Source organism: Gracilinanus agilis, chromosome 1, assembly GCF_016433145.1.
Source record: "Gracilinanus agilis isolate LMUSP501 chromosome 1, AgileGrace, whole genome shotgun sequence".
Classification (NCBI taxonomy): domain Eukaryota; kingdom Metazoa; phylum Chordata; class Mammalia; order Didelphimorphia; family Didelphidae; genus Gracilinanus; species Gracilinanus agilis.
Window position 1 is genome coordinate 198557742 of NC_058130.1, and position 13198 is coordinate 198570939.

Consider the following 13198-nt stretch of genomic DNA (forward strand, 5'->3'; position numbering starts at 1 on the left):
GTGGTAAGCCAGTTTTCTGAAGTTTGCCTTAATCTCAAGCTGAAGAAATAGTTACTTCTGGTTATTTTGATTAAACTAATCAAGAAGCTCTTTCACCTTTGACTGTACAGGTCCAGCCACAGATGGCACTGAGATTATAATAAATTTTCTGCATTCATTCGGTTATTTATTTTGTTTTGTTTTGTTATATTTAAACCTTTACCTTCTATCTTAGAATCAATACTGTTTATTGGTTCTAAGGCAAAATAGTAGTAAGAAGTTGGCAATGGGAGTTAAGTGACTTGCCCAAGGTCACACAGCCAGGAAGTGTCAGAGTCCAAATTTGAACCCAGGACCTCCCATCTCTGGCCTGGCTCTTAGTCCACTGAGCCACCCAGCTGCTCCCTCTGTGACCAAGGTGAGAAGAAACAACCAATAAGCCAAGAAGGGCTACCCTACAACCCATCTACTGCTCTCTGTGTGTCCAAGGGCAAGATCCTCAGAAGGTCATCCAATATAGTACCAATGAAGCCAATGTCTTTAGCAACTCAGTATTATCCTTGATATATTGTTGTAAGAGTTTTAATACATTCAGAAGGTGGAAGCAAATTAATCCCTCAAGGCAAAAAAAGTTCTGGCACCTCAGCCTGTTTCAGTTTAGGGAATTCAGGACATTCCCTCCAAAATCCATATGTCCATTAAAATGCTTTGAGAAGAAATAAAATTAATTTTCTATATTTTAAAATTTTTTTCCAGCATCTCACAGAATACCATAAAAATTAAGACAAACCTCACAAATTCTTACATTGAGGTACATGGATTTGGTTTTAATATATAGTAACTCTTTTGATACATTTCCTTTACGCATTTAAGAACATTTTTCTTAGATGAGATACATAGGCTTTACCAGATTGCCAGATGACAAAAAAAAAAAAAGTTAATAGCCCCTAGCGTTAAATACTTTGAAATTCCTTGACCAGTACCTGGGGCTATGATTTGAGATCTTTTTTTTAACATTTCATTTTTTCTCATCACATGTAAAAAAATGTTTTAACATTCTTTTTTTTCTTAATTTTGAGTACCAAATTCTTTCTCTCATTCTCTCTCCTAACGCTTCTTTGAGAAGGCAAGCAATTCATTATAGATCACACATGTGTAGTCATGTGAAACATTTCCATAATAGCCGGATTGCAAAAGAAAACACAGACCAAAACAACAAGAAAAATAAAGTAAAAAAAGAGTGCTTTAATCTGCATTGACTCCATCAGTTCTTCCACTGGAGGTGGATAACATTTTTCATTAAATCCTTTGGTTCTTAGATCACTGTAGTGCCAAAAATAGCTAAGTCGTTCACAATTTAATCATCACGCAATATTGCTGTTACTGTTCAATATTTACTTTGTTCTACTCACTTCACTTTGCATCAGTTCATGCAAGTCTTTCTAAGTTTTCCTGAAAGCATCCTGATCATCATTTCTTATTGCTCAATAGTATTCCATCATAATCACATACTATGAATTGATAAGTCACTTTCAATTGATGGGAGTCCCCTCAATTTATAAACTTTGCCACCACATAAATAGCTGCTACAAATATTTTTAACATATAGATCCTTTTTCATTTTTTTTTATCTCTTTGGGATAATGATCTCATAGTGGTATTGCTGGAACAAAAGGCATGTATAGTTTTATAGTTTTGGGGGCATAGTTTCAAATTGCTGTGTAAATGGAATTAGCTCTAGCCCATTCATACTCAAAACTCTACTTACCAGAGATAATATCATCCCCCACCTCCCTTAGTGGGAGGGGAGATGAGTTACCCACACGTGACAATAAGTAACAAATCAAGAACAAGGGACGGCCCTTTGGGCAGTCCAAATCAGTGTAGAGGCTGCCATTTGTCCACTTGAATTAGAGGTGGACCCACAGGAAGTGACCAGAGACACCATCTCTTCAAATATGTTGGTTACTTCCTGTGGAGGCAGTTCTTGCTTTGAACTTGGTGCTGAAGGTTCTCGGCTGAGACCTCAGGCTGCTTCCACTCTGAATTGTCACGCGGGTAAGTTAGGCTGACTTCATTGGCCTACCTTGGCGTTCTTCCAAACTCTACCTTAAGTAGGCCTTTACCTCTCTGATTTCTAAGGTCTTGTGGCTTGTAGCCTAGTTTAATTAGCCTTTTAACCCTCTCTCTCTGTCCAGGCCTCTGCAGGCCTGGACTAGCCTCTCCCTCTCTCTATTTCCCTACCTTTTACCTTCCTAACTGTAAATAAACTACCTTAAACCTGATCCTGTCTTGGGTCTATTTAATTATGGAATCAATTGATTCCTGGCGGCCACACTTTAAATATATATCTATAAAATACCTAAAATCTCACTCTAACATTGCTCTCCAGAATGGTTGGATCAATTCACAATGCCACCAATAGTTGCATTAATGTCCCAGTTTTTCCATGTCCTCCTCAAAATTTGTCCTTTTCCTTTTTTGTTACATTAGTCAATCTATTAAGTGCAAGATAGTGCCCCAGAGTTGTTTTAATTTTTATTTCTCTTCTCAGTAGTGATTTAGAATATTTTATATGACTATAGTTTTAATTGCTTCTTTTTCAACCCTTAAATTTATTTTGTTGAAATCATCCCATCATAGTCAACACACTCATTCTCTCTATGTATAGTCCTCCTACTTTCCCTAATAATTATAAAATTCTTAGGAATTATAATGAGCATCTTCCCATGTAGGATTGTAAACAGTTTAAACTCATTGAATTCCTCATGCTTCTCTTTCAAGTTTGTTTTCCTATGTTTCTCTTGAACGTTATTCTGAAAGTTAAATTTTCTATCAGCTCTAGTCTTTTCATGAGGAATGCTTGAAAGTCCTCTGTTTCATTAAATATCCATTTTTCTTTCTGAAAAATTATACTCAGTTTTGCTAAATTAAGTTATTCTTGGTTGTAATCCTAGCTTCTTTGCCTTTCAGAATATTGTATTCGAAAACCTCCAGTCCTTTAATAAAGCTCCTAAATCTTATGTGATCCACAATATTTGTATTATTTCTTTCTTGCTGCTAGCAATATTTTCTCTTTTATCTGGGGGCTCTGGAATTTAGCCATAATGTCTCTGGGAGTTTTCATTTTGGGATCTCTTTTGCTTGTGACTTTTTTGACATCTTTGTCTTCTGATTTTTCATCTTGATTTTCACTATCACAAAAGTAACTTTTTATGGTCCGGTTTTTTCTTTGTTATTCCCTCATTTCTCTAGCCCAGAGATGGCCAAACTATGGCTGGTGGGCCAGATGCTGGGGTGAGGGGGTGGGGGAGTCCTGAAAAGTTCTATCTGGCCATGCAACATTATTCCTAATCTGATGAATACAATGAGTAAGTTACAATATAATGAAACAATGAAAAGAGTTGCCTTAGAAACAGACTGACAGATGAGCATTTCCTTTCCTTTGGCCCCCTCTTTAAAAAGTTTGCCCATCACTGCTCTAGCCCATTTCTTAACTTTTAACTTGATGTTAAAGTTTTGCTTTTTTCCTAGGGTGGAGTAGATATTGTCCCAAGCTTCAGGTTGTTTTGTGCTTCTGTTTTCAGAGCCAGTTCTGAGGGTCTGTAGATTTTCAGTGCTTCTTAAATAGAATGAATTATATAACCCAGATTGAATTGCTTGCCAGTTCTTGGAAGGAGGAAGGAAGGAAGGAAGGAGGAAGAAATATGATTTAAGTGGCAGTATGGACTTGGCCTACACTCTGGTCTTTACCCAGGAAAGGACCTTGTTTCCCTGTAACCACATTACTATTGCTTCTTTTGGCCCTGAAACTGTGATCAAGTCTGCTGCTGTCCTGTAGCCACAAGTGCTAGTGTTCCTTTCTGCCTTAGAAATAAGACCAAGGCCCCTGTTTCCTTTTGAATAACCACAAACCCCCTTCCCCACCCTGGAATTGTGAGCAGACCTCTGTTCTCCTGTAGACTTGAGTGTTGTAGCTTCTCTTTACCCTGAAACTGTGACCCAGCATCAGCAAAGGGTCCTCTGCAATCTTTCTTACCAGTTGTCCAACCCCCTTACCATCTGTGAGCTGAGAGCTCCAGAACATGTTGCTGCTGCTGCTATAGCCCCCTCCAAGGCCTGCTGCTAGCACCACATGCCCCGTGTACCACTCCAAGCCAACTACCACCCCAGTGAAGCAGCTTTTTTTGTCAACCTCATGTGTTGTCTTAGGTGGAAAAATTGTTTCACTTGAGTTTTTGGTTACTCTGCTACTTCAGAAATCCATTTGAGGTGGGGGCAGCTGGATGGTCAGTGGATTGAGAGCGAGGCCCAGAGATGGGAGGTCCTGGGTTCAAATCTGGCCTCAGACACTTACCAGTTGGTGACCCTGGGCAAGTCCCTTAACCTCCATTGCCTAGCCCTTACTCTTCTGCCTTGGAACCAACACACAGTATTGATTCCAAGATGGAAGGTAAGGGGGAAGGAAGGAAGGAAGGAAGGAAGGAAGGAAGGAAGGAAGGAAGGAAGGAAGGAAGGAAGACAGACAGGAAGGAAGGAAGGAAGAGAGAGAGAAAAATCAATTTGAAGCATTATTTTAAAGTTATTTGGAGAGGTATTTAAGAGAGTTCAGGTAATTTCCTACTCTTACTCTACCATCTTGGCTCCACACCTTGTGATATTTTTTTTAATATTGCCATAAAGTAACTGAACTACCTTCATCATTGCCAAGGCTTAAAAATTTCAAGCACAAATTTAGGACAAAGCCCTGTTCAATTTCATCCATTTCTTTTATTCCCTAAATTCCATGATCTCTTTCATCTTTTCAGTAGAAATAAAATACACAGTATAAAATGGACTTAGAAATCAAGTAAATCTTCTCTCCTTTATAAAGATGTGAACAGTATTTACCCTAGGAAAACGTGAAAATACTCCATTTAATCACCCATAAATGATAGGATAAAACCTTCCCCTTTTCTTAATCTATTTCCTTTTCATCAGACTCCTGGAAATTCATCTGTTCATTCATCCAAAAAGCATTTATTAAGAACTGGCCACATGGAAGGCATTGTACTAGGTACACATTTGTGAAACAAAAATGTTTCTGGCATGATTTCTTACAGCTAGTATTTCATGTTTGATGAGAAAATATATTACTCTTAAAATACAGCAGCAGTTTATTCATAAATCCCTTGTGACACATAAAATAATAATCTATATTACTAGGTAGGTTTTGTTTGGAGAGTTTTTTTGTCTTACCTGCCAAATCAGACTATAAGTAAGTACCTTAAGAGCAGAAACTAGGAATTGTTTATCTTTAAATATGACACATTGATTAAATTGTCTTTTGCATTTTAAATGATAGGGACAGAGATAAAGACCTAGGATTTCACTGGCATAAGTGTTGGGAAATGTTAACAGATTGGAGAGGGCTTTGAATTCCAAGAAAGGAATCTGAACTTTACTTGGGTATCAACAGATAGGCAATAAAGATATTTTAGAAGAATGGCAACATGAAATCAGGAAGATGTGGAAGTAATAAATAGCTATTCATTAGAAGGTATTGCAATAATTTAGGTACAAGCAGTGAGGTTTGAAACAAGGGTGCAGGCAGTGAGGTTTGAAACAAGGGTGCAGGCAGTTTTAGAAAAAACTAATGGAAAAGATGCTAAAGATGGAAAATCATAAATGAAACAGGCACTGATTACTTTCAAGGTTAGCAGTAAAAGTTAGGAGAAGCAAAGAAATCCTCAGCAACAATCTGAGTTTTTTTTCTTGTTTTGCTTTTTTTAATATTAATATGTACATTTCTCTTTTTCCCCCTTTTTAATTTAGAATAATTTTCCATGGTTACATGATTAATGATTTCCCACTCCCCCACTCTTTCATCCCCACTCCTGAAGCTGACAAGCAATTCTACTGGGTTATATGTGTAACACTGTTCAAAACCTACTTTCATATTCATATTTGCAGTAGTGATCTTTTAACATCAAAACCCTAATCACATCCATATCGAACTACATGATAAATCATGTTTTTCTTTTGCACTTCTGTTCCCACAGTTCTTTCTCTGCATGTGAATAGCATTCTTTTTCTTAAGTTCCTCTGGATTGTCCTGAGTCATTGCATTGCTGCTAATAGAAAAGTCTGTTACATTCTATTTTACCACAGTGTATCAGTCTCTGTGTACAATGTTCTCCTGGTTCTGCTCCTTTCATTCTGCATCAATTTCTGGAGGTTATTCCAGGTGACATGGAATTCCTCCAGTTCTTTATTCCTTTCAGCACAATAATATTCCATCACCAATATATACCACAATTTATTCAGCCATTCCCCAATCAATGGACATCCCCTCATTTTCCAATTTTTTGCCACCACAAAGAGCTTATCTCTTTGGAGTACAAACCCAGCAGTGGTATGGCTGGATCAAAGGGCAGACAGTCTTTCAAAGCCTTTTGCCATAGTTCCAAATTGCCCTCCAGAATGGTTGGACCAATTCACAACTCCACCAGCAGTGTATTAGTGTCCCAATTTTGCCACATCCCCTCCAATATTTATCACTTTCATTTGCTGCCATATTCGCCAGTCGGCTAGGTGTAATGAATTGATGAAATTTGTGCTGACAGAATTATAACATAGACTGCACGAACTAAAAACTTTTTTTAAAAGTTTTTCCATAACTGGAGACTCCCAAAAAGAAAAGTAGCTTTTTTTCCCCCTTTCTTCTGTGCCAGAAAAAAAAAAATTTAACATCCAGTTATTACATTTTTGCAGTACCCGCATTTTCCTCAAATGTATGTAATATACTTCCCAGTTTGATTTTCAGGTCACTTACCTTTGCAACTTAATCCCTCAGGAAAACACCACATACTCTAGGATTTCTACAAAGTATAGATGACATTCTTCCCCCTAAACCTCTGCCCAGAATGGACCAAACAGAGCAAAGGGGAAAATGAAGAGGACAGATGAAGGTGGTGAGCTCTACCTGTGTTGATGCCTTCAGTAATTATCCATGCTCCTGTTGTCTCTGCAGCTTTGATCAGCCCTTGACTGAACACCTGCTTCAGTTTGCAGGGCAACTCAAAGTTCTGAATGCCTCCGTGAACAGAAATGACAAGCTTTGGCAGTTCCATTTTCCATTCTTTCAACATCAGATGTAACAGTTGCTCCAACTTTGTATCGTAAGATGTTCGTATATACTGAAATATTAGTCAGAGAAATGAAACAAATAGTAGAAGTAAGCATAATATTAAAACAGTGAACCTTTTAATAAAAACAATTATTCATAAAATTATTATACCACACATTTAATATTATATTAATAATTACTATAATGTATAATTGTATTATGTTATAATTGTCGTGTATTATCATAAATGTTAATAACATATTATATAATTGGTTATGTACTTATATTCAATTAATCATGAAAAATTAATAAGTTAGACTATATTGGAGCTATTGTTACTCTATATAGCCACAATTTTTGTTACTAATGCTAGCTACTCATACTAGTAATAATGTTCTATTACTATTATTACTGATGATAATAACTAGCATTTATACAGCACTTTAAGGTTTACAAAGGGCTTTTACATATATTAATACATTTGATCCCACACAGCAATCCCATGAAGTAGGTACTATTGTTATTCCCATTTTATACACGAGAAAACTGAGGCACAGATAGGGTAAATGACATTTTTCAATTCACTGGGATGTTTGCTATCACACACACACACACACACACACACACACACACACACACTTTTAATCTATTTCTCAGAACTTTAAGTCAGTTCCTCTCCTGGCTGACTGACCTCCTACCATTTCCAAATTAGCTTCACCAAGGTTATTAAGTGGATCTGCTAAGAGGTACACTAAATATAACTAGAGTAAGCCAACCACTTTGGCAAATGTATATATAATATTAAAGAATAATTTGCTAGTAAGTTCCTGGTTTTGACACTTTCCCAGGCTTGCCGGCATTGAAGGAAGCAGATGAATGGCAAAGGGCAGGAGTTAAGGGAGGACCCTGGGGCTCCCTCTCATCTGGAGCCAGCATGAATGAAGCCCAGTGTGCATGACCTTGCTCTGATTTCTAATACTGGTATGTACATTTTTTTCTTGCTTCTAAGTGAAGGAGATTAAAGATACTTATGGCCTTATAACCTTTGAAAGTTCATGAGAGCAAGTGCCACGAGCTCCAGGAGTAGAGTCCATGCTGGGTTTTGCTGCCAGTCAGTCCAGAATCATCTAGTCATGGGGCATTGAGACAGGTGTTCTTTCTAGTTCACATTTGGAAGGGCTCATTGCATCTCAAGCATAAAAAAGTAAACTTGGCTCCTTACTATGTCTGGGATAAATCACATTTGAAATAGGATTGATACTATCTCTCAACAAAGTCTCCTAAAGATCTACTCATAATTATCTTTTTTTACAATTAATATTTCTCCTTGTATTAAAGCACTAAAATAATATTGTTGGTTAAAGCTGTTGAAAAACTTAGTATTATTAACAAACCTTGGCATGGTAGGTATGTTCTCCATCCTGGAAGTTAATAGTGCCAAAGGTATCAGTAGGACTTTTCTTTGTGTGTTTTTCCACAGACCATTCTTCTTCTTGGCCCTGGGCAGTTGAAGATGCAGCCCAATGATATGCCAACTCATGATGGTCTCCAATCAGTCGTCCACAATAACACCTAAAATTAAAGCAAATTAATTATTGTAGACAACACTGTGCAATTTTCCCATATTTTGTACAGGTTTAAAAGCTGGTATACACTGAATATTGATAAAATCAACTACCCAGAGTTTTGCCATTAACTAGCTCTCTAACTGAAAAACCAAATCAATTAACCTCTGAGAGCCTGCTTCCTCAACTGTAAAATGAAGGTGATAGACTAGAACAGGGGTCGGCAACCTTTTTGGCCATGAGAGTCATAAACGCCACATTTTTTAAAATGTAATTTCTTGAGAGCCGTACAGTGCTCACAGTGCGGCTCCTGTAACAGCGCCTGAAAAAAAATTGGCTTTATGGCTCCTGTAGAAAAAGCCAGATATGGCTCAAGAGCCATACGTTGCCGACCCCTGGACTAGAACATCTACAAGGTTCTGCAGTACTCTAAAACTCAGTGAGTCTTGAGATTCCTTCCACTTTCACTGTTTTCTAGGTAATTAAAAAAATTTATAAGTACTAAACAAAACTCAAAGACAAGAGGATGTTGTTTTATCCATTAATGAGTAATACTAGAAATATTGACTTACTATAGCTGTGGTATTGAGAAAAGTATCCCTGACAACTAAATAAACAAAGGAACTGACTAAATAAGGGCCCTTAAAAAAGGACACAGATCTAGATTGTTCTAATAACTAGAATATTTTTTAAAAATAGATATCAGAAGAGCAAATGCCTCATTTTTCTATCATAGAAAAATATACATCCAGAAGAAATTTTGTGTTGTTCAGTCTTGTCTGGCTCTTTGTGACCAACTGTCCATGGGATTTTCCTGGCAAATATACTGTAATAGTTTACCATTTTCTTTTCCAGTTTTATGCAGGAATTGAGTGACTTGCCCAGGTTTACATAGCTACTAAGTGTCTGATGAAAGATTTGGGACACTGATCTTTCTGACTTCAGGACAGTTAGATGGCACAGTGGCTAAAGTGCCAGACCTAGAGAGAGGAAGACTTAAATAATTTTCCTGAATTCAAATATGATCTCAGACACTTACTAGCTATGTTACCCTGGGCATGCTACTTAACCTTGTCTGCCTCAGTTTCCTCATCTATAAAATGAGCTGGAGATTAAAAAGGCCCAGTATTTCTGACAAGAAAACCCCAAATGGAGTCAAAAAGAGTTGGACACAGCAGAAAAATGACTAAATAACTTTTTGACTCCAAGCCCAGTGCACTTATCCACTATGCATCCTGCTGCTCAGGAAGAAGTTAAGGAAAATAAAATTATAATATCAAATAATGGAAAACTGAAGAGTGTGGATGTGCATGAGAATAAATATGCAAGAAGTTACATTGAGTCACTGAATAACATCAAGAAGACTACAAAGTCAAAGGAAAGAGCAAATATGTTTTGACAACTTTGAAAGTTGATTCAAAATTAAAGTGCAAAATTAATATCAACAGTACAGAGATAAGAACTATGGGGATTTTATGATTCGAAATCTTATTAATCTAAAGGCTTTATGTTTCAAGATATGAAAGCCAGTTGTGATTGGCTGAGGGTATACATTGCTTTAAATAGTCTACAAAATTATACTATTCCAGTCATGAAATTATACAACGGACTTTTGTGTTGTTGTGGTCATATTTTTCATTGAACCTCTTCCTTTACCATCAAAGAGAACTGATCAAGTACACAGGTAGGAACAAGATGGCAAGGTCCAGGGAGCATAGTAAGTGGAGAAAGCACTAGAGAGCACCAGAACAAGAAGAGCTCAGTTTGACTTCAGGGACTTACTAGTAAATGGACCTTGGGCAAATTAATCTCTCTGAATTTCAGTTTCCCCATTTGTAAAATGAGAGAAATCATTCTAGAAACTTTTCTCACAGGAGTTTACTTATGAGGAAAGACTTTGTAAAACTAAAGGCATTCAATTAATCAGCAAGCATTTATTAAACACGAGCCAGATATTTTGTTAAATACTTGCAATACAAAGAGAAATGAAACAGTCCTTGCCTTCAAGAAATTTCTAGTCTATCAGGAGAGAAATCATTTACATATATTGTATCCACATAAGAGTTGGATACAAAATAAGCATATGTGAAATATGTACAAAAAAGTACAAAATGATTTTGTGGAAAGTGGCATTAGCAGGCAAGGGGGTCAGGAAAGTCTTCATATAGGAAATGGCACATGAGGTAAACTTTGCATGCCAGACAGTCAGGAAAATTCATCTTCCTGAGTTCAAATTTGGTCTCAGATATTTACTAGCTGGGTGACCTGAAACAAGACACTTAGCCCTGTTTGCCTCAGTTTCCTCATTTCTTAAAATGAGCTGGAAAAGGAAATGGCAAACCACTCCAGTATCTTTGCCAAGAAAACTTCAAAATGAGATTCAAAAGAGTTGGACACAACTGAAATAACTGAACAACAAAGGGATTCCAAGAGACAGTTAAGAAAAGGGTGTGTTCCAGGTATGGGGGGAGTGGAAAGGAGGGTGGGGCAGGGCAGCTTGTACTAAGGCAAGAAAGCAGAAGATATATGATGAGATCTCAGATAGCAAAAAAAGAAAAAGCCACTTTAGTCAGCCAGAGCCAGATTGTCAAAGGCTCTGTATGACAGACAGAGGAATTTGTATTTGAGCCTAGCAGCAATCAAGAGCTTGGGGGTTTCTTGAGCAAGAGGGAGGCATGGTCAAACCAGTGGTTTATGAATATCACTTTGGCAAACAATAGGTTGCAAAGAGGATATACTTGAAGCAGAGAAAGCTACCGGAAGCTGTTGCAGTAGGCTAGGCAAGGGGTGATGAAGGACTGAGCAAGCACAGTAGCCATGTAGATGGAGAGAAGACAACAGAAATGAGGAATATGAAGAATTAAAACTAGCAAGACAGCAACAAATTAGATATGTGGGATGAACAAAAATGGGGAGACAAAGATGACCACAACATTGTCAGTCTTTGGGATTGGAAGGAGAGCATATTCTTCCAAAGAGAAAAGGAAAATCAGAGAGGTTGGTTTGGAGAGAAAAGTAATGATGTCTATTTTGCACATATTGAATTTGAGATGCTTGTACATCAATAAGTTCCAACTATCTAATAATCAACTGGTTACTCAAAACTGGATCTCATAGGACAATCCCAAGGGATTTATGAGAAAGAAGCTATCCATATCTAGAGAAAGAACTGTGGGAGTGGAAACGCAGAAGAAAAACATGATTTATCACTTAATTATAAGGGTGTAGGATTTAGGGTTTTGGTTTTAAAAGATTACTCTATCACAAAAATGAATAATATGGAAATAGGTATTGAGTGATAATACATATATAACCCAGTAGAATTGCTTATCAGCTCTGGGAGGGGGGAGGAAAGAGAGGAGGGAGCGAACATGAACCATGTAACCATAGGAAAATATTCTAGAATACTCATTAATGTAGACATTTTTATGGAATAAAAAATATTTTTAAAAACTGGATCTCAAGAGAAACAATAGGGTTGGATAGAAACAGGAGTGAGAAAGAGGGGGTAGAGGGAGAAATGAAACAAGCAAACTTCTGGAGTAATCTGTATGGAGATAAGTAAATCCATGAAAGCTAAGATCACAGAGAAAGAGTTTAAGAGAGAGACCTATATAAAATTCTATGCAAATATACGTGTGTGTGTGTGTGTGTGTGTGTGTGTGTGTGTGTAATATATTGCCCTATTCCTAAATTGTCTGATGTTTATCATTGTATTCTTTGAGAATATATGATAGGGCATCTATCTACCTATCTGTGTAAACCACTTATGCGTCATATACCAGAGAGACAGTTAATTGGTTTTTCAGATACCAGCAGAGGGCAACAGCCACCTGGCAAGGCAACTGACATTCAGAGGGAGATAACCTCAGGTGGAGAAGAATTATCAACACTAGCTGTGTGCCAGAAAAAGACAGGGTTAGGAGTGGAGGGTCAAGAAAATAGGCAGGTCATGTTAAGCATGCAAGGAGTTGATACAAGTTGCCCAGGCAATGAAGATTTTAAACCAGTGAGAAAGGCAGATGTCAGAAGTAAGGCACAAGCAAAAACCAAAAAGTGGTAGCCAGATTTCAAAAATAGAAGTAAATTGCCCATTAAGTGAGCACAAAATTAGTGTTTTATTGGATGGAACAGTCCAGAAGCCACAGATTTCTCTGAATCTAAAACATCTAGACTCACCAGAGCCTAGATCAGACAAGAGCTCTATTCCAAAAGCCTATACAAGTCACTTAACTTCTTCATATTTCAATTTCTTCATTTGAAAAACAGGGATAACAGTATTCATTTCACAAAATTGTTTGAGAACCAAATAATGTAATACATGTGACGTATTTCATACACCTTAAGTTACTATAAAAGCATGCACTACTATTGTTAGAGGAAACCAAGTCTGCCTGTCTACCAAGAAATTTAAACCCACCAGGATATATTCTGGTTGAAATCTTCTCATTGTCCATGTGGTCAATCCAGTGGCTTTCCTCATCCACCTTGAATATCTACCCTACCTTCCATAAGGTGCTGGAACACAAGGTCAAATTCATTCCTA

At 37.3% G+C, this 13198-nt stretch overlaps 1 protein-coding gene across 1 annotated transcript in view; it reads right to left on the reverse strand.

Moving 5' to 3' along the window:
- The window catches only part of TRPM6 (transient receptor potential cation channel subfamily M member 6), a 173585-nt gene that overhangs the window by 126760 nt on the left and 33627 nt on the right, over positions 1-13198 (reverse strand). The window contains exons 5-6 of the mRNA XM_044678581.1: positions 8482-8659; positions 6944-7157 (exon numbers count right to left, since the gene is read on the reverse strand). Of these exons, the coding sequence (XP_044534516.1) occupies positions 6944-7157; positions 8482-8659 (392 nt within the window). The remainder of the gene's footprint in view (positions 1-6943; positions 7158-8481; positions 8660-13198) is intronic.